Genomic DNA, 18,934 nt, shown 5'->3' on the forward strand with positions numbered 1-18,934 from the left:
GTGCAGAAGGAATTTTCCTCAACTTATCATCTGACAAGCGGCTCTTGTGAAGCATGCTTTTATAATCCCACTTCTCTTCATATCCTTGTCATATCCAAACATCCTTCGATCGAGCTATGTAATAAGTATTAAAAAACATTGTCCTGGTGAAATAGAAAGCACAAATCTGGTGATCCAAGAGTGTTTAAAGTCTAGAATAAACTGCAACAAATGTAGTTCAACCGAAGTCTGTGAACAAGCTTGTGTTTAACTTCGCTGCATGACTGCTCAGTGTTTTCTCAGGGACTGCAACAGAAGCCCTCTGCAGACAGAAGAATAGTGTTCCTGTCCACCATGTGCTCCACTCGTCTGTTTATAATGTGACTGTTTTGTAAAGTGTTTCGAGCTTCAGTAACATTCCAGCTGACTTTTTTGTGTGACGAAGCTCTACATAATGTGTGTTCGTGGTCACTGAGCATGCTGCGAGACTCTTGAATCACCTTTTTCATATCTGCACTGGACTGCCTGCACGTCTGCCTTAAAATGTACCGCTTTTTGTGTTGAAGTATTTTTATATTATGAAGAGAAAAAAAAGAGTCATATTTGTCAAATGAAGAAAAGCTTTAATTCCTGTGTGAAATAAAAGAAATGTCATTGCTTAAATCCAGAGTTAATGCAGCGTTTTCTGTTGGAAGAAGCATCCCTCTGGTGCAATATTCCCTCTACATGTTACTTAATATCTGTTGTTTGGCTCCTGTCTCTCAGTCTAAATAACAGGGAGTTTGAAGTCCCCAACGTGCCAACCAGCAGCGTGTGTGACGGGAATATGACAACAGGAACAACAAACATCCATCAGTACGAGCAGCAGACATGGACTTCAGCGGCACCTGGGAAGTTTATACTGAGGAAAACATCGAGGAGCTATTAAAAATCATGGGTAAGAATATTTTTACCATCTAGTACGAGTTATTATAAACAAAGAGTGATCTGTGTTAGTAGTTGGATGCTTCTCAGTGTTATTCAGTGATTCAGTGTTCAATTAAAACTCATTTATTTGTTATTTAAAAAATGTGGTTTTAATGGGATTACATGGAACATTTTTGTCATAAAATGTGACATTATGATATCAAACTGGCATTTAAATGGTTAAAAAAAATACTGAAAATAATCAATTACTTGGCAGTTTTGATCAAGACTGAAGTTGATTGTAAGATTTTACCCAAAAAGTGGGGAAAAAATGTGAATCTAATATTTTTATAGCAGTTTTTTGGAAGTGGACATTTTTTTGTCAGGTAGGAAATTTTAAATCTGACACAACACAAAAGCTAGTAATGCATCGAAAAACTTTTTGAAAAAAAAAATTTTTTTAATTAAAAAAACAATTGTGTCATGTGATGAAATTGGCATTTAAAATGTATATGTATAAAACTTAATAAAATAATAAAAAATGTAAACTTAAATAAACTTAATAAAAAATAATATATATATATATATATATATATATATATATATATGTATATATACACACATATATAAATACTATAATTTTATTAAAATTTTCAAGTGGACATTTCTGTCCTTAATGCCCTTAAAGATGTTAAAAACATCTCCAGTTAAACATTAAAAAAATGTTTAAGTGACTATCCAAAATGTATCAAGAAGTTTCTCATAATTCAAATTGATGTCTTTAAATATCTTGTTGAGTCAGTTCAAAGCCCAAAGATATTCAGTTTTATATGATATAAAACAGAGAAAAGCAGGAAATCTCCATATTTGTGACGCTGAAGACAGAATTTTCTGCCATTCAGCACCTTGAACACAAGGAAGGAAAAGAATCTTACAAATAAATAAATAAATAATAATAAATAAGTCATGCCATATGAAGTCATCAGGGGGTTCAAAGACGTATTTGTTTATCACATGCTCTTGTTAAAATCTGTGTTCAAGGTGCTCCTGAAATGATTGTGAAAATGAGAAAGGATGTCAAACCGGTGTGGGTGATCGAGCAGAATGGAAAAGACTTCACCTACTCGATGAAGACTCCCATCTGCACCAACATCCACTCGTTCACCATCGGAAAGGAGTCCGAGATCATGGCTGTGAATGGCAAGAAGTTTAAGGTAAGTAAGGGAGTTTAACCTGAAAAGTGTCTTCAATCAGGAATTGATGTAGGCTTCAGTCTGTCAGAGGCTATAGTCCAGTTTTTGTGCATTTTTATGTATAAAAAAAAAAAAGTCTGTCTGTCCCTCTTTGTCACCCACACAAACATCCACTTAACTCAAAGATGACTGATTAGATTTTGTAGGTCAAAGGTCACTGACATCACAAAACATGTTTTTGACCACAACTGAAGAATTCATTTTCTGATTATGACAAAATTTCACACAAATGTCAAACAGGCCATAATGACGAAGTGATGACATTTTATGCCTTGAAGGTCAAAGGTCAACTTCATTGTGACATAATGTTCACTTTCGGTCCGATACTAAAGTTAAAATACTAAAGTGGCCTTTAGACCAGAAATGAACAGACATTGTGGCCGATACAGAGGACTTTTGAGTTGGAATAGAAAAATACTTTTGTCTTGATGACATGATACATACAGGGTATTACATTGTCAACCAATTTTGGGGAAAAAATAAAATAAGTAGATAAATAAACATCAGTACAACATGTTCAATGTCAGTCACTTGCTGACCATTTTAAAACAAGAATAACTAAAATTAAAATAAATAGAGAAATAAATAAACATCAGTACTGTGTGTGCATTGTCAGTCACTTGCTGACCATTTCAATAAAGAATAAATAAAAATAGGATAAATATAAAACACAATTTATCAACCAGTTTCAGAAAAAATAACTGAGAAAATAAAAAAAATAGATGAATAAACACCAGCACTGTTAGTAAAGTGTCATTTAATTTCTGACCATTTATATACAGAATAAAATAAAATATATATAAAAAAGATGGAAAACACAATTTCTCACTCAAAGCATTGTTTTCTGCATTAATTGTTCTGTCAACAAAAGGGTTCATATTGTATTCTATTGTATTGTATATTGTATGTTGCCTTTGAAAGACAAATATCAGCCAGTAATATCACACCAATATATCTGTCAGGCTGTAATTTGTACATTAATTTGTTTATTGGTTGCTAAAAGTGATTGATGCACATGAGGCGTGATTTTCTTCTTGACTTTTCCATGTTGATCAGTGCACCGTCAGAGAAGAGAACGGGAAGCTGATCACTGAGGCTGAAAAGTTCACAGCTGTCCGAGAGATCCAAGGAGATGAAATGGTCGAGGTGAGCGGCTTCAGGATCAAATCAGAGAGATCTTTATTGGCATTAAACTCAAGTATAATGAAGTTCTGGATGGCTTCTCTCCATGCATTTAGAAAAAATATATAATATATATGTATAAAAATAGAGTGTGGTATTTCTACTTTTACTCAAGTAAAGAATCTGAGTGCTTTAGCCGTGTTGTCTTTATTTCTCTGCTTCCTCTCTTTTGCAGACGATCACTGCTGGCTCTGTAGTTGCCACGAGCAGAAGCAAACGAGTCGGATGAACCTGCAGCTGATGGATCCTTCAGCTTTGAGCAGGGAGTTATGTGGAAATAACACAGTAGAAAAAACTAAAAATAAACATTTATGAATAAATTTGAATGATTAATTAAACCAACTTGTTTGTTTTATTTGTGGCGGAATGCAAGGGACTACATTCACTCAAGTATTGATTACTTATTTAATACAATAATGCCTCATGTAAATATTTACACACATTTCAGAAAACCTGTAATACAAAAAATGATGTAGCATTATTGCAAGTAATAAACTGGGGAGGTTTTATAGTTAAAATGTGTACCCGATTCTCTGTAGTGTTTTTTATTTTTTATTTAACCAGGAAATATCCCATTGAGATTAAGAACCTCTTTTTCAAGGGAGCCCTGGCCAAGAGGCAGCAAACACAAAATACAGTTACATATTTACATAAGACACAGAACTTAAACGCATTATGAGAAACAAGTGCATTGTGGAATTGGCCTCAATAACTCAGTTTGGATTTAAAAGTGCTCAACTAAATTAAGTCAGTTAGTTTCCAGTCGTTCTGTAGCATATCCATGCATAAGGTGCAGAGTAAACAAATGCCTTTTTACCCAACTCCGTACGAGCATAAGGGACAGAAAGCAACAATTGATCCTGTGAAAGAAGAGAATAAGATCCAGCATTTCTCAGAGTAATTAAGGTGCAAATGTATGAAGACAGCAGTCCCAATATTGCCTTATAAATGAAAGTATACCAATGACTAGCCCTTCGAGTGGCCAGAGCAGGCCATCCTACCCGAGAGTTTATCCATTTTAAAGGTATTGGAGTATTTTTACAGTGTGGTATTAGTACTGTTACTTAAGTGAAGTATCTGACTACTTCTCACACACTGCTTTGTTTTGAGTTCAGTTCCTGCCACAGCTGCAGGTGGTGAGTTCAGGCAGCAGAGGGTGGGTTTTAGTCACTTTTCGAAACACAAAAAAAGTGGTTAAATGTTATTAGGCCACATAAAAGTTTCTGAATTGTAAAGTTAACCGTCATTAATTTAAATTATCATTAATTAACTGCTTAATCTCTATAACGTTGAATAATGTCTTCGTTAGTTTGATATTAAAACAACCTGTCTAATTGAAATCATTGAAAAGGCGTTTGAAACAAACACAAAAAAATTTTATTAGGCCACATAAAAGTTTCTGAATAGTAACTTTTCAACAAAACGTAAAACGCTTTACACATGAGTTGACTCATGCCAGTGATGGTTAAAGTACATACTATTGCTACAATGTTCAAATTAAAGTAACACTGAAGATAGGAGAGAGGTTCTTGTGACTGCAAAGATATTGTGACTTAAAAATAGTTTTTCTTTTGTGTTTTTGGTGTTTGTACTTCTCACACACTACTTTGTTTTGTTCAGTTCATGCCACAGCTGTAGCCCCACAGCTGCAGTTGGTGAATTCAGGCAGCAGGGGGCGCTGTGGGTTTTTGTCGCCCACTTTGAGTTTGAGAGGAAGAAGCAAAAGGCGCCTTGTAAGTGCGCATGCGCTACAAATATTTTCGCTGCAGGTTTTCTTTTCCCCCAAAAAAGAGAAACCTTTCTTCTTCTTCTGAGCGAGTGTAACTTTATGGCCAAATACATGAGGCCCCCAAACACGTCTTTGTTCGTCAGAAACATCTCCGATGAGTCCAGGTGAGTCCGCACACAGACCCGAGCAGATCATCCACTAACTGACGCTAACTAACTCATTAACGGCAGCTAACGTTAGCTCACTTAGCTTAGCAGCTAGCTAATGTTAGCCTCCTCGCAGGAGCCTCAAGTTACGTGAAAGCAGCATGCGGAGACGCTTTATTCTTTAAATATTTATCAGCTTCTGCTTCTGTAATCACAATTAAACAACATATGTAGTCGCAAAGTGTCTTTATTAATATTTAATTGGTTGGTAATGTTTCTTTGTTTGCGTTGCGTTTCTGTTGCACGTTCACCGTTCAGCACGTTTTCATGTTTATAAATGAGCTAACGTAGCAACATTAGCTAACTCATAAACAACATCTCACAAAAATAAATAAATATATATACAGTGCAGGTAAAAGACCGAAAGAGTAACTTTATTTTGTTGAGCTTTATTATTTACCAAGTCAAGCTTACTGTAGGTTATCAACCATTATTTCAATTAACGTTAATCATCATTAATTTCAATTATCGTCAGTTTACTAACAGTTATTTCAATTAATGTTAATCATCATTAATTTCAATTATCGTCAGTTTACTAACAGTTATTTCAATTAACGTTAATCATCATTAATTTGAATTGTCGTCAGTTAACCGTTATTTCAGTTAAAATGAACCGCCAGTCATTGAAATTGTTAGTTTACTATGTAGCTGGTACTTGCACTCGCTAGCAAATATTAATGATTTATTAATATTAGCAAGTTGGATTAACTAGTGCGTAGTTACTTTTCAACAAAACGTAAAACGCTTTACACATGAATTGACTTATGCCAGTGATGGATAAAGTACATACTATTGCTACAATGTTCAAATAAAAATAACGCTGAAGATAGGAGAGAGATTCTTGTGACTGCAAAGATAGTGTGACTTTAAAATGGTTTATTTTCTTTTATTTTAAAAACGGTTAACATTTTTTGGTGTTTGTAAGGGCCAGCAGTATTTCAGTTATGATGTGATTTCCACAATCTAGTTAAATTTCTAACTTTACTGATGCTTGAAAAGGTCCCATAAGCTACCTAATTATACTTGCATTATATAGCATAGTAATTCAATATCTTTTTTAATTCAATATATTTATTAATGCATTTTGTTTAAGTCTTTGAAAAAGGACGTTTTTTCTAATATTCATCTATATTTTGTGGTAACGTATTGACCCATGCACTCCAGGCACAATTTGTTTGTATTTACTGAAAAGTTGAACATTTGATACATATATCTTAACGTGAATGGAGTAACAATGGTGCATCTGCTTATGTCAAGTTGTAGACTTGAGTTTTACATTACAATGCATGTTGAACAAAAAAAGTATCTTAAAGGGCAAGTTTACCTCAAAACACAACCCCTAGAATAAAAAATGTAGGAACGCACGGTATGGATAATTACGTGCCTTGCATGGCGGATACCAATAAGATCAAAGATAGATTCACATTTAATTATAGCGCTAACCAAATCTAATTGACATCACTGTTGACACATAAAAACAGTTCTGACTCTTTCTAGTTTAAGACATGAAAAACTTTACAAACGTATGTTTTTACAAACTACTCTAATTCTCCTCTGTGTTTATTGGTAAACCAACTTTAACAATACTTACTGCCACCTACTGTATCTGTTTGATACAAGTCAATTGAAGCAATGTTGTTTAATTGGAAATAATTTAATTATCGGAATAAGACATGGTAATATTTCCCATTAAAAAACTTCTTGAGCAACAGTTGATAACACAGAAACTGTGTGGACAGGTGGGTTGGATCACCAGGTGTGTTTTGGGGTCAACTGTCCCTCTAGCCCTCATCAGCTGCTCTCCCAGCTGCTGTTACTGGTTGATGATGTAGGTAGAGTTGCCCGTGATGGTCAGTTGAGTCATACTTGTATTTACGGTGTTCAGGCCTGAGGATTTGCGGCGTGAGTTTGGCCGATATGGGCCGATAGTGGATGTCTACATCCCACTTGACTTCTATACACGCCGACCAAGAGGATTTGCATACATTCAATATCCTTTCCCAATGAGTTTTTTTACTGTTTGTGCTGCTGCTAACAAAACATTTTAATTTTCTTTCAGCAGAGAAGATGTGCTTTTTGTGACTTTTTTTCTTTTCTTCTTTTGATTGAATCTCTAACACACATATTTTTCTGTTATTGCTTCAGAAAATGTAAAAGCATCCAGTTGTGGAACCGGCCACAAAGAGTAACAAAGACCCGTGTAGAGTAGCTGTAAAGTCAAGTCACAAAGACCTTCAGGATCAGAGGGAGGGAAAAGGTTGAAAAGAGAAAGTAAAGCATGAAGAGGAAAAGGGAACGGAGACAAAGCTTGGATATGGCGGCAAAGAATTGGGAAAAGAAAAGAGTTTTAAGAGGAAAAGGCAAGCAGGAAACCAAAGTCCCTGTGGGAGTCGATTAAAGAGTGTAAAGATCAAGATGAAGTTCAAAGTCAAGCATGGGCAAAGGTAACAAGTCTGAATTATTTTGTATCCTCACAAGAAAAATCCACAAATTCGACATGACGAAAAATCAGCTATGATATCAATGACATTCTTTAATTTTAATCAAAGCAATTTAAGCAATTATTTAATGTTTGATTTGTTTATATATTTGTAGTCCTGATCCCTCAGACAAGTGTGATGTGTTTGAAGAACTTGCTTCATCTTTTATCTCTACAAAAATCAAAAGAAGGCTAATTGTTTGCTTTTTTTCACTTGTTATACCATCATATCAAGTAATGTGTAATTTGTGCTCAATTTAAACTGTCTTATAAATAAGGCCACACAAATGAAAGAAAATGTTTTGATGAATCCCCCAATCCCTCTTATAGTATATTGAAATGCATGCTTCTTAATTTTTTCCTTCTCTCACTTCAACCTTCTGAGAGTAAAACACACAAGACATTTGTTTGAATTTGTGTGGCCGTACCTAACCTGAGAGAAAACAAAAACCCTTAACCACCCAGCATATTTGAGGATGTGCGTGATGCAGAGGATGCTCTTCACAGCCTGGACAGAAAGTGGGTTTGTGGCCGGCAGATTGAAATCCAGTTTGCCCAGGGTGACAGAAAGAGTAAGTGTTAATCGCTTTTTTACTTTTGCAACCAAATACGGTTTTGTTTGTCAACAAGTGTTTTTGATTAGACGGGGGGAAAAAGCTCCCAGAGGAATTTCACACCATTACTGAGAATGTTTTGTTTGTGTTTCTACTTTTAAACATCAGCACCCAATCAGATGAAGTCAAAGGAAAGACATTCTCCAGGCAGATCCTCTCGATACGACGACTACGATCGCGACAGCCGGCGCAGACGTTCACGCAGCCGCAGCTACGAACGATACAGATCACGCAGCCCTTCTTATGATCGTCATCGCAGACGATCGGAGAGTCCTCGAGAGTGGGTTTTACTTTCAGCAGACCTTTCTCCTCACAGTTGTCGTACTTAAGATGTTTTTGGAAAGCGAAAATAACCTTTTCACGTCTTTCTTCAGGTCTCGTGGAAGGGTGTATGGAGGAAGAAGCAGGAGTCGCGAGGATGAAAGGTACAGATTCCCTCTAAATATTTAGAGGTTGTGGCTTGAATCTGTTTCTTTCTCATTCTGTTTTGGTTAAAGTTTAATCAGCAGACTTACACCACCAAGTCAGTCAGCAGAAATGACATACTGTGCGTTTAAGTGTCAGGAAAAACTCGATTTTTAAAAAATATTTGACGCACAGCACAGTAAAAATATAACATGCTTGGCGATGAAGTTAATCCATGATACAAATGTGTGACGTTTCAAAACAGAGAGACAAAATTAAGATGATTAATATTGAATGGTGAGTTTAGTTCCTCGTTGCATCCCTAGTTCAGTGTCTTCATGGTCTCGTTGTGTGTTCAGATACAGGCACAGGCCTCGGAGAGAGTCCAGAGGCAGATCTCGATCCCGCTCCAAATCCGTATCTCCACGAGAAACTGTCAACCCGCCTTCGACTTCCCATTACACTGAGGAAGAAGTGCGACGGACACACTCCCAATCCCGCTCCAGGTCCCGGTCCGCATCAAGATCTCGCTCTCGTTCGCGCTCTCGGTCCCGATCCTGGGCTGGACGCAAGTCAGGAGGACGCTAGAGAAGTACCTGCTCCCCCTTCTATCCGTCTTTATGTCAGATGCGCCAGAGCAGGTCAATCTGTCAGGAAATGTTTGTTTTGACATGAATGTAACGTCCACTGAACCATTTGTAGAAAGCTTGATTTTTGCGGCTCCATTTTAAGATCAATGCTGGTCCTTTGTGCTTGGGTTTATAAAAACTGTATTGGTGATATTTCTTAATAGAAATACGAAACGGTCAGCGGTTTGTGTTCAGTGGTAGTCGGCCAGGAATAATTGTCTTTTTTATATGCGGTTACTGATAGTTTTGTTTTCTAAACCCTATGCACCCGTTTCTGCAAAAAAAAAGAACGTTCAGTATTTTAAAATGAATCCAGTCTTTTCAAACCAAATCAGCGTTTCTGTGCATTTTATCACATTTATTACAAATCACATGCTTTTTGCTCCGCTGCTGACCTTTTATCCATAGGGGTTTCTTCCTTTTTGTCCCCACAGGTGTTTCTTGACCATATAAAAAGTATTACTCAAAAACTATAAACTTGCTTAAAACATTATCGAGATAATTACCAACCTATATTGTCAAAGCAGCCTTGACATTCAAGTTTTGAGTCACTAAAGTGATTTTTTTAGCAACTGCCTGATAGAAAAACATTAAAAATGTAAACTGTACAGTCGGTGTTGGAAAAGGATCAACAGTAGCATCAAGTATACAAGTATTAAAGCTAAAATACACAGAAACACTGCTACAGTCCTGAAGATGTTGTCGACCAGTGACTTTAACCACAAACTGTTTAAAATGTACATTAATCTGTTTTAATTATGTGGTGTTTTCTGTAAGATCAGTTTTCTTTTTTGTTCAAAATGTATTTTATTTTTGGAAACATTTCTCCAAATTTCCGTTTTGAGAGGAGGAACAAAAGTTTCTTGTTGGTGTTTACACAACTGTGTTGATGGTTTTTCAGAACGAATCTTGTCACTGCATGTTTTATTCTCCTAATCTTCTATCTTTAGTAGGAAGAAACTGTTATTTTGAGTAATAAATGGATAACATACAGTATAAGGAAAAGCTGTGTGACTTCAGTTTGTAATTTCTGCTTGTAGATGAAACTCTGTCCACTGAAGTTTTGTAATAAATGATCGAACTGAACATTATGTAGGGCATTTAAGGAGACTAACTGCCTGGTGTCTAACGTGTTTCAGTATCAAGACAATAAATTCACAGTCTGCAGTGATCTGCATGGAAAACAGACCAGTCCAGCCATGAACATTGATTTCCTTTTAATGGATCAGTAGCTGGAAGGAATAACTTAAATTAGATTCACAGCGACGGGGCAACGATGTATGAAATCGGACGTGCCCCATTGATCACTGTATTGAAAAAAATAACATTGATTAAACAAGTACAACAGCGGCATGGAGGGTTGATGTAACTTTATCAAGATTAGCTGTTGTATAGCACACAGATAATAGTGCATTCACACTGTTTTTATAATACACATGACCTGAATATAGCACTTATTTCAGAATATCATATTAATTTCCCAGGGTTTTATTTCCAGTACTTGTATTTAGATGGTGGAAAAAAAATAAATGGAATATAAAAAAAAAGATATAGATATTGTTTATTGCTAGCACTTATCAAGCTGAGCAAATGTTATCAAGGTCATGTCCATATATTTTACAATATTTACATAATGTCACATTTTAGCCAACATGTCATTATAAAACGGCAGGGTTCTTCCCAACTGTTTTAACACTTAAATGTCTTTTTTTTTTTTTAAGCGCCTAAGCAGAACTAACAGAAAAAACTATGCTGAGAAATGTTTATTATGTTATTTCTGGTAGCAGTGCTTTTGCCCTCCACTCTCTGTGTCAGTTTTTTACTGTAGGTGGGGCTAAGGCAGCTACTCCATACATTAAATGCTCCTAAAATTACTGTAATATTTACTGCAATTATTTCTTGGACAAAACATCTAGCAAAATGCAGTTTTTGCCTATTTATTACATCATTTATTTATTTTCAAGATGTATTTAAGTCTTTTTTTAAAAAAAGAATAATTTAATGACATAAATGGTTACATAGGAAGTTATAAATGTCTGGTATCTGTTCCATAAAAAAAGGACAAATTATCAAATATTTACAGAGTTTATCAAAATAGTTGCAATTTATTTTGTTTGTTAACCAATTAATCAATGAATTGATTCAGCTCTGACTGAAACGCTGCTAATAACCGACCAGTGAACTCAGCATGAACTAAGATTGAACTGCTAATTCGTTTGTTGTGGCTCTTATGCAACATAACTTGCTGTAGATATTTAGCACTTAAACATCTTTGACTGTACATTTTCAGATTAAATCAAGATATTGGTCTTCCTCAGAGGCCTGTTATTGTATTGATTATAGAGCACCTTTAAGGCTCTCTCAGATGCCATCAAACCCAGTGCACCACTTCTGTCCTGTGTGACTGTAGAGGATCACACCAGTTCAACCCGAAACAGGCACACATATTTTAAAACACATTTCACCCCTAATGACTCACAGGAACTGGCAGTCAGTGCATTCACACTGCTGCGAGGTAAATGGCAGCCGAGCATCGCTGCAGTATTGATCATTTTTGTCTTTCACAGGCTATAACTTGTGAACAGTGAGAGCCAGCAGGGGTCATTTGTGCTTGTCCAGTTTCCACCAACAGCACAGACTGAAATCTCTCCCGGTGGGAAAGTTTGACCTTTTGAAAGAGGATAAAGAAGATAAAAGATGCGTCTAAAGGACTATTTTCACTAGCAGTAGCACCTTTATTGCAAAAGGCCTTTTTTTGTTACATTTCATATCCAAGATGAAAGGTAAGTTAACTTATTTTAATATTAATGTTTGACATTTTGGTGTAACTGGTGAGTAACATGAGTTTTTATATACAGAATGTATTTTTCTCTCTCTTGCTGTTGTCTTGAGTAACTTTCTTATAAACTACATGATGGATTAAAATTATTGATTTCTATTTGATAATTTGACATGATGGATGCCAACTGATTACCAATTTTACCAACTTGTCTTGTCGTACAGTTTACTTCAACATACCTGAACACTGGTTAACACACTAAAATACCAAGCTCCTATTTAATACTGTCAGATTTTAGCATTTTAATGAGTCTCTAACAGGTTAATTCTCAGTAAAATATTAGGATCCGAGCAATACCACAATGTAGAAATAATCTGTGTACATATGTTACATTTGTTTTTTTTATATTTAGTATTATAGTATCATGTTTTATCAGGAAAAAGTACTTAAAAGTATTGAGAGTAAGAGTACTATTATGCAGTAAAGCATATTGTTGTATTAGCATGCAAGTTTATAGAGGTGGAGTTTGTTTTAACTACTTATATTTACTATATACAGGTGCATCTCAATAAATGAGAATATCATGGAAAAGTCCATTTCCAGTAGTTAATCAAATAGCCCCTACCAAGTATTGAGTGCAAGATAGACATACTTTTCAGAGGCCAACATTTCCATATTAAACATACTTTTAAAGATTTTAAGATCTTTTGTAATACTAACATTTTTTGAGACACTGAATTTTAGGTATTCATTAAATGTAAGCCATAATCATAATAATTAGAAGAGATTAAATAAATTAAGACATGAAATGTTTAATTTTGTGTGTAATGGATCTATATAATGTGTTTTTTCCACTCTTTGGGATAGCCTGATCCTTTGCAATGTGAAAGCTAATTTTAAAAACTGTTTAAAATCCAAATCTGAAAAGTAACTAAGTACAAGTGGTAACTTCAGCTGTTTTTAAGTACAATGATTCCCTCTGAAATGTAGTGGAGGTGAAGTACAAGTAGTTCATAACTGTACTGAAGTAGAGTATTTGAATATATAAGAGGTTAAATATATATCGTCTTTGTACAGTTTTCAATGTAATATATGTCACAAGTATTTAGCATATTATCACATTCTGTTTTAATGACCTTTTAGACAACGTCCCTACTCTTTGTGAATTGGAGTGGTAGGGTTAAAGTGAGTTAATGTATCCAGGACATAGTTCGTCCAACAAAGTGCAAACAAACAAACTGCAGTTCCTCCAGTGGCCACTTGAGGCTGGCTCCAAAAGCAAATCAATCCCCATAGACCTCCATGTAAAAATGCAAACTTTACATTAGAAATAAACAGCCTGTTACAAAGAACAGTTTGGTCTCTATAGCTAACTTGCCCCTTCATGACAACTGTATAAAACTCACCCACTTAAATTATATTAAGGCTTAAAGTTATACATCATTAAGGGCGTCGCAGATAGGTGCCATCATATAATTTAGCAACCAGGCTTCATTCTGCCCCATTTTTGTATGAGACAGAAGTCAGGGAGTGCCGAGATTATGACTGTCGCAGTCACCCACATTGACTCAGAAATCTATGTGTGACGTCACAGGTGACAGTCTTTGTGTTTCTACCAGAGCCCAGCACAGACAAACCAAACACTGGCTCTAAAGAGGGCCTTTCACTTTTGGTTGGTATATGTCATGTAGAAAAAGGAGTATCTTTATCAGATGTTTTAGACCAAATAATGATACCATTCTCGGCCTCTAAAATCAGTCGGCCTTTATTAACAATCATAGCTTTCTTCCTCCATCATTACAGCCCTGCTAATGTGAAAAAATGGGAGACTGGAACTTCCTTGGGGGGATCTTGGAGGAGGTGCATATCCACTCCACCATGGTCGGCAAGATCTGGCTGACGATCCTGTTCATATTCCGGATGTTGGTGCTGGGCGTCGCGGCAGAGGACGTGTGGAACGACGAGCAGTCTGACTTCATTTGCAACACGGACCAGCCCGGCTGCCGCAATGTCTGCTACGACCAGGCGTTCCCCATCTCCCTGATCCGCTACTGGGTGCTGCAGGTGATCTTCGTGTCCTCGCCCTCCCTGGTGTACATGGGTCACGCCATCTACCAGCTGCGAGCCCTAGAGAAGGAGCGCCACTGCAAGAAGGTGGCTCTCCGCCGGGAGCTGGAGGCGGTGGACGTGGAGCTGGTGGAGGTGCGGAGGAGGATTGAGAAGGAGATGAAGCAGCTGGAGCAGGGGAAGCTCAACAAAGCTCCCCTGAGAGGCTCTTTGTTGTGTACTTACCTGGTCCACATTGTTACCCGCTCAGTGGTGGAGGTCAGCTTCATGGTGTGTCAGTACATCCTGTACGGACACCGCCTGAAACCGCTCTACAAGTGTGAAAGGGAGCCGTGCCCGAATGTGGTCGACTGCTTTGTCTCCAGGCCGACTGAGAAAACTGTTTTCATGGTGTTCATGCAAGGGATCGCCTGCCTCTCCCTGTTCCTCAGCCTTCTCGAGATCATGCACCTGGCATACAAGAAGGTTAAAAAGGGCATCCTCAAGTTCTACCCACACCTGAAGGCCGATCTTGATGAATATTACGTCGACAAGTCCAAAAAGAACTCAGTTGTGCATGAGGTTTGCATTGGCACGTCTGTGAGCCGCAAGACGACAATTCCCACAGCGCCATGTGGATACACGTTACTTTTGGAGAAGCAGGGCAACGGACCCACATACCCTCTTCTTAACGCCTCCTCTGCCTTCGTCCCAATAAAGGGGGATCCTGGTGCAAAGCCGGACGGTCACAAGGACGGCAAGGAGGGAGTGCAGAGCCCCACGGAGCAAACCGGCAACTCCAACAACTCAAGCAGCGAGACGCGTTCTCCTCCTGCAGACAAAGAGGACGACCCAGAGGAACGCTCTTCACCCCATCATGAGGACATGGAGTGTGCCAGCTCTGAGTACCCCACCCTCCCTGTAGCAGACACCTCCTCCTGCACAGCACTGTCAGGCATTGTGAGGAAGTCACGGAGGGTCAGCCCACCGTGGAACTGCTCCACTCTGGTGGAGAATAATGGCTCGGACAGTGGGGAGTCCTACCACGGGAACAACAGCGTGAAGCTACGCAGCAGCTGTGTTGGACCCCGAGCGAGGATGCTTTCCAAATCAGACATTAAGAGGCCGAGCAGGTCTCAGAGCCCGGACTCTGCAGGGGAGCTGAGCTCAGTATCCAGACACAGCAGGGAGAGTAACAGCCCCACCGCCTCCTCTCCAAACCGCAGAGTGTCAGCGGCGAGCAGTGCCAGCAGCAGAAGAGCTCCAACTGACCTGCAGATATAAACAACAGACTGTGTGCTCCCAACATAAACTCTCACGGAGCCATGTGTGGGTGCAGTTATGTGAACACAACATTACTGCACTTTTCACACATTTAAAGTTCTTATAAAGAAGCACGAAGGCCTTTACTGCTATGGAGATTATGCATTTTACACCTTCTGATCATATTTAAATTTAAATCTACTTCTCAGATTTCAACAGGTGGTCAGACCACAGTGAACTGTTTCCAAACATTGACAGGTTTTTTACAGAGATCCAAATGGACATTTAATGATCTGACTGCATGCTAAATCTCTGTCTGAATGATTAGAGGGGAATGGAAAACTGCGCCACAAATCTATAATGTTGTTTCAGGTCACAACGTGCTGTTACACAACTGGATACTTTAAATCAGTGACATGTTACAGCATGCCTAAAAGTTCCTCAGTCAGAACATTAAACATGGAGTGCACTTAAACATAAAATATACTCAGTTCTGAATGTTTCACACACTATGGAAATGTATTTCTAAATATCTTTGTGTTTGTTCAGTGACATGAATAAAAATTTGTCTTGAATTTGCTGTCATTTATCAGACTTATTTTTATTAAAATGTTTCTGTTTTAAGCATTTTTAATGTATCTATTTCAGGTGATATGTAAGCAGTGCCTCTGGTTGAAAACAGGAAATATTATCAATTTAGGACATCAAGAGGAAGACATTTTTATTTATAACATAGCAAAAGTTTCTTCTTGTTGTATAACAAAAAATAACTGATTTTATGTTAACTATACATGCATTATTATGTAATAAACATTTTGTTTTTGTTTTTTTACCCCAGACAGAAATGACAAACACCCTCCTTTTACTGTGCTGCTCCCTCCTCAGGTGGTGGATTCGTACTGCATCAGCTGGAAGATAATAAGCAGGCAGAGGTTAAAGTAAAAGCAGCACTTTAACACAGGCAGCTCTCATTATCTGTAAATTTAGACTTTTCTCAGCATCTCACCCTGTTTCTCAGCTCTTGGTTCTCCTCCATGAGCAGGTTGTATTTCTGTTGCAGGTCAGCCAGCTCCACGCGAAGAGCCTCAGCGTCTGCCGGCTCTGAGCGGGCCGCACAGAGTTGAAGCTTTATGAAACTGTGCAGGTGGTTAAGGTCGATGAGGGCTCTCAATATTCAGTCTCAGAAATCTTTAATTTTACCTTAGCCAGATGGGTCAAGCTTGGGAAAGAACAACAACAGTGACTTGTTTCCTTCTTGAGTCAATTATGATTTCAGTGAGAAAAAAACTCCTCTGGCTCAAGAACAAGCTCCATGTGAACTGAATAACCTCCATACGATCAAGTATTGAAAAATGCCTTGTCATTCAAAACCAAATTACTAGACTTAATCGCCAAAAATACAGCTTTATTGTAGAAAGAAACTGGTAATGAAAGTTTTGGTTAGAAAAAGTCAGCAAAACTAAGATTAAAATTGTGACATTTCTGTCAAAATCACTTTATTCTCATTTAAAACATTGCCAAATAAAATAAACTAGACCATTGCACCTTACATTAAATTCTGAGCTCAGGACTTGGTGCAGGTGCAGGACTTATAAATTGCAGTGAAATACAAGGCCCCAGTGAGTAAAAAAACACCTTGGTGTTCAGAGGGTTAATGTGTAAATCTAATCAGCACCAGTAAGCTTGTACTAAGATCTAATAATACTGGTGGACTTGCTAACGTTAAATGTCATAGAAGTGTGCAGGATCGACACTAAAAATGTTTGTTTTGTTGTATTTTCAGAGAGAGTGTGTGTCACATAGGTGTAAAGGAGCTGATAAAAATGTGTATCGTAATGTCTTATGTTGTAATTTCTTTGTGTTAAAACTGATCCCAAACTGATCATATGGTAACTTATATTGAGGTTAATGTATCAGTACAGGTATCAACATTTTTATAAAGATTCTCAGTCCTGTTGTGAACTATATGTTTTGGTATACTGTGGAATTCAAGTTGCCAACAATGACAGCAACACTTTACAGTGCAACAAACTAGAGCCTGGCTCACACATAAAACTGCAGTCCTGCTGGGTTCAGTTATCTAGCAGCATTTTCAGACTCCAAAACAGAAAAAAATCCATGTGTAATCTGTTTCCACATTTGCTGTCAATAGATGAGAAAAAAGTGCTATTCTCTCACACAGGGCATCTGTATTATAGATTTTGAAACCTATTATGCAGCTGAATGGCTGTTTATCTTCCCAGTGGAACTGCTGACATTTTAAAAACATACCAGACATTGTGATTGTTTGTAGACCAATGACCAATTTTATCTCCTGTCAGCGTAACACCAGAGGCAACATTATGTAATGGTGATGTAACAGATCTGATTTAAACTGTAAACTTTTCCATGAATCCTAATAATTTTGTAAAACCTGAGCCATGGAGAACTTGTCTTGTAGTCTTCTGTTCTCAAATGTAGGCGGTTAAGAAGAATTGCCATTGCATTTACAGGTTAAAGGGTCTTATAATAGCAAAGGATCAGAGTTTTTCCCATTTCTGTTGCCATGTTAGCTCAAGTACAGCAGGAACCAATCTCCAAACCTGTACTTTTACTGAAGTAAGTTTTGAAAGCAGGACTTTTACTTGTACTGGAGTCATTTCGGGGTGGTATTACTACTTTTACTTAAGTAAGGGATCTGAATACTTACTGTACTGTTTTTTGGGGTTGGGAGGGATTCTGAGTCATTATTGTAGACACACCAACACCTGTTCATGCCACTAAAAGAAGGATACTCCAGTGCATCGTTGGGTTTGTCAGTCTCTGTATAAAGTGCCACTAAAACTGCAGAAAGAGAGACAGAAATGTGACGAGGCAGCACAGCGGGGATTCTGGTCAAATGTAAGTAAATTGAGGGAAATTGTGCATGCTTTCTTTTTTTAATAAGGTATTTGCATGTGCTTGTGTACCTACCACTTGTTAAAGTGTCAATGACTCCTGATTTTTCAAGATATCTTCTAAATTGTTCTCGCTTCGATTCTGACGCCTAAAACACAAGACAAACATTTACATAAGTTAGCGAATGGATGCAGCACAGGTCTGACTGATTTTATCTAACCTACTGCCAATTGAGGTGTGTTAACTGCCTGGCTTCATGTAAACAAAATTTATTGCTAAGATGCTAACTAGTTAGTACACACTTTAGACGAGCAGCTAGCTTTACCTTGTAAAATAAGTAACAGCTATGCATGAAGTGTTTAACAGAATACTTACTCTGTAATGGGCCATCGAGGCGACGAAAGCTATGTTATTTACAGGTGACTAAAACCTAGCGTCAGGTGAGTAGAGTTTTAGCTGCTTCAGTCTAACACACAGGAGGTGGACTCGTTGCCCATAACAACACTTTAAACATGCGGAAATACTTTTTTTTTTTTTTACTGATTAGCTTTAACCTGTTACATAAACATGTGGTTTGCAAGTTACGA

The 18,934-nt window shown here is 37.5% G+C and overlaps 4 protein-coding genes across 4 annotated transcripts; 3 read left to right on the forward strand and 1 right to left on the reverse strand.

The window, feature by feature from the left end:
• Positions 1–678: 678 nt before the first annotated feature.
• On the forward strand, positions 679–3,648 carry LOC131984766 (fatty acid-binding protein, liver-like). The gene is made up of 4 exons (XM_059349711.1): positions 679–916; positions 1,927–2,099; positions 3,195–3,284; positions 3,496–3,648. Exons 1-4 carry the CDS (start codon positions 850–852, stop codon positions 3,547–3,549), a joined length of 384 nt encoding a protein of 127 aa, XP_059205694.1. The 5' UTR covers positions 679–849; the 3' UTR covers positions 3,550–3,648.
• A 1,404-nt stretch (positions 3,649–5,052) lies between these two features.
• On the forward strand, positions 5,053–10,492 carry LOC131984494 (serine/arginine-rich splicing factor 10-like). The gene is made up of 6 exons (XM_059349331.1): positions 5,053–5,213; positions 7,141–7,245; positions 8,203–8,306; positions 8,457–8,628; positions 8,723–8,773; positions 9,113–10,492. Exons 1-6 carry the CDS (start codon positions 5,149–5,151, stop codon positions 9,339–9,341), a joined length of 726 nt encoding a protein of 241 aa, XP_059205314.1. The 5' UTR covers positions 5,053–5,148; the 3' UTR covers positions 9,342–10,492.
• Positions 10,493–13,982: 3,490 nt separating this feature from the next.
• Positions 13,983–15,495, forward strand: LOC131984493 (gap junction alpha-9 protein-like). Its single transcript, XM_059349330.1, has one exon. It carries the CDS (start codon positions 13,983–13,985, stop codon positions 15,489–15,491), a length of 1,509 nt encoding a protein of 502 aa, XP_059205313.1. The 3' UTR covers positions 15,492–15,495.
• A 12-nt stretch (positions 15,496–15,507) lies between these two features.
• mycbp (MYC binding protein) lies at positions 15,508–18,891 on the reverse strand. Its single transcript, XM_059349332.1, has 5 exons — positions 18,723–18,891; positions 18,423–18,495; positions 18,245–18,293; positions 16,477–16,606; positions 15,508–16,378 (listed from the first exon to the last, which is right to left on the reverse strand). The coding sequence occupies exons 1-5, from the start codon at positions 18,735–18,737 to the stop codon at positions 16,352–16,354; spliced, it is 294 nt and encodes a 97-aa protein (XP_059205315.1). The 5' UTR covers positions 18,738–18,891; the 3' UTR covers positions 15,508–16,351.
• Between the last annotated feature and the right edge of the window lie 43 nt (positions 18,892–18,934).

Source organism: Centropristis striata, chromosome 14 (genome assembly GCF_030273125.1).
Source record: "Centropristis striata isolate RG_2023a ecotype Rhode Island chromosome 14, C.striata_1.0, whole genome shotgun sequence".
NCBI classification, from domain to species: Eukaryota; Metazoa; Chordata; class Actinopteri; order Perciformes; family Serranidae; genus Centropristis; species Centropristis striata.